At 66.6% G+C, this 2,067-nt stretch overlaps 1 protein-coding gene across 1 annotated transcript in view; it reads left to right on the forward strand.

Annotated features, from left to right (window-relative positions):
* MUC5B (mucin 5B, oligomeric mucus/gel-forming) overlaps window positions 1–2,067 on the forward strand; it is a gene marked incomplete at its 5' end in the record, with an annotated part of 25,547 nt that overhangs the window by 13,964 nt on the left and 9,516 nt on the right. Inside the window, 2 exon segments of the mRNA XM_006165762.2 lie at window positions 7–944; window positions 994–2,055. Coding sequence (XP_006165824.1) covers window positions 7–944; window positions 994–2,055 — 2,000 coding nt within the window.

Below are 2,067 nucleotides of genomic sequence, written 5' to 3' on the forward strand. Positions count from 1 at the left end.
CCCCAGGACCGGCCACCTCAGCCACCTCACCTGTGGCCACCAGCTCCAGGGTGCCCCCTACGTCCCCCATGGAGACCGCTAACACCTCGCCCGGAGTGACCACAACTACCATCCCTGTGGGCACTGGTTCCACAGTTACCCCGACCTCGCTCTCAGAGACCAGCGCCACCCCTATGAAACCAGCTACCATCGCCACCTCGTCTCAGGCCACTGGCTCCACAGCGCCCCTCTCCTCTTCCCTAAGGACCTTTACCACACCACCCACTGAGACCACCCGGGCCACCTCTCAGGGACACTCCCTCCCCCCCAGTAGTACCCACACGGAGTCCAAGGCCCCGACTTCCACGGGCCCGACCGGTACCTCCAGATCCCGAGAGTCACCCACCGTGGTCTCCCAGAGCACTGTGGGTCGCAGTAGCACAGCCCCGCGCACGGCTCCGGCCACGTCCAGCACTCACACAGGCACGGGGACCGCTGAGTCATCACCTACCCCCGAGGAAACCACCCCGCGTGTCACCACAGCCACCTCAACCTCAAACACGCCTTCCCACGAGGCGCAGACCTCGCCCCTGCCTACCACCGGCCCCAGCCCGGCCTCCACACCCCGAGGGGTGGGGTCCACGACCTGTGAGCCTCGATGCACCTGGACAGACTGGCTGGACCAGAGCTACCCCACGCCCGGCATCTCTGGGGGAGACTTTGAGACGTATGCCAACATCCGGGCGTCCGGAGAGGCCATCTGTGAGAAGCCCCTGGACCTGGAGTGTCGCGCCGAGTCCCAGCCCAACGTCCCCCTGCAGGAGCTGGGACAGGTGGTCGACTGCAACCTGGACTTCGGGCTGGTGTGCTGGAACCGCAAGCAGGTGGGTCGCTTCAAGATGTGCCTCAACTACCACATCCGTGTGTTCTGCTGTGACTACAGCCACTGCCCACACACCACAGCGGTGTCCACCCTGGGCACGAGCACTGCCGAGGTCCTCACGTTGGCTCGAGACCTATTACCACATCGCTGATGCTGGCGGCCAGCTGTGCATGCGGCCAGAGGCCATCGAGTGCGAGGCCGTCCTCTTCCCGGAGGTGCCCTTCAGGCAGCTGGGCCAGGTGGTGCTGTGTGACGTGGACTTCGGCCTCATCTGCAGGAACCACTGGCAGCGGTCGGGCCGCGTCTGCCTCAACTACCACATCCGCGTGTACTGCTGCGACGACTACAGTCACTGCGCCAGCACGGCCGGACCCACCACCACCACGCCGGCCCCCGGGCCCCGCAGCACGCTCCACCCCACCCAGGGCCCGTGGTCCTCAGGAACGCCCGTGCCCTCGACCTCGGCCACCGTGCACACGAGCACCTTCTCCACGGGGACCACAGAGAAGGTGACGGTGCCCAGCTCCTCGACAGGCCCGGCCTCCAGCACCGGCTCGCTCTACACGCCACGGAGCCCCACCCCAGGCACCCCAAGCACGTCTGCCCAGACAGCCTCATCTAGGCCCTCTGCCTCCTCACCCCCAGTCACCGACCACCTTCGCACGTCCCCTGAGACCCCTGGCACCTGGTCTCCAATTGGGACCACCCTCCCTGGGAGCACCTCGCAGACCAGCACCGAAACGTCCACCCGGTCCCCGGCTCCCAGCACGAGCTGCGTGCCCCGCTGCACCTGGACAGACTGGTTCGATGAGGACTACCCCACACCTGGGCCCGATGGCGGGGACTTTGAGACCTACTCGGTCCTTCGCGAGGCCGGCCACGCCTTCTGTGAGCACCCCCAAGACATCCAGTGCCGCTCAGAGAAGGCGCCAGACCAGCCCCTGGGGGCCCTGGGCCAGGTGGTTCAGTGTGACGTGCGCTTCGGGCTGGTGTGCAGGAACCAGGACCAGCCCGGGCCCAAGCAGTACTGTGACAACTACCACGTGCGTCTGCTGTGCTGCGACTACAGCCACTGTGGCTCCTCGACCACGGCCACCCACTCCACGCTCACCGGTTCTTCCTCCACGGAGACAGCCAGAACCAGCACAGGACCGGCCACCTCAGCCACTTCACCTGTGGCCACGAGCTCCAGGGTAACCCCGCGC

The sequence above is a fragment of the Tupaia chinensis genome, unplaced genomic scaffold, assembly GCF_000334495.1.
Source record: "Tupaia chinensis unplaced genomic scaffold, TupChi_1.0 Scaffold144019_1, whole genome shotgun sequence".
NCBI lineage: Eukaryota > Metazoa > Chordata > Mammalia > Scandentia > Tupaiidae > Tupaia > Tupaia belangeri.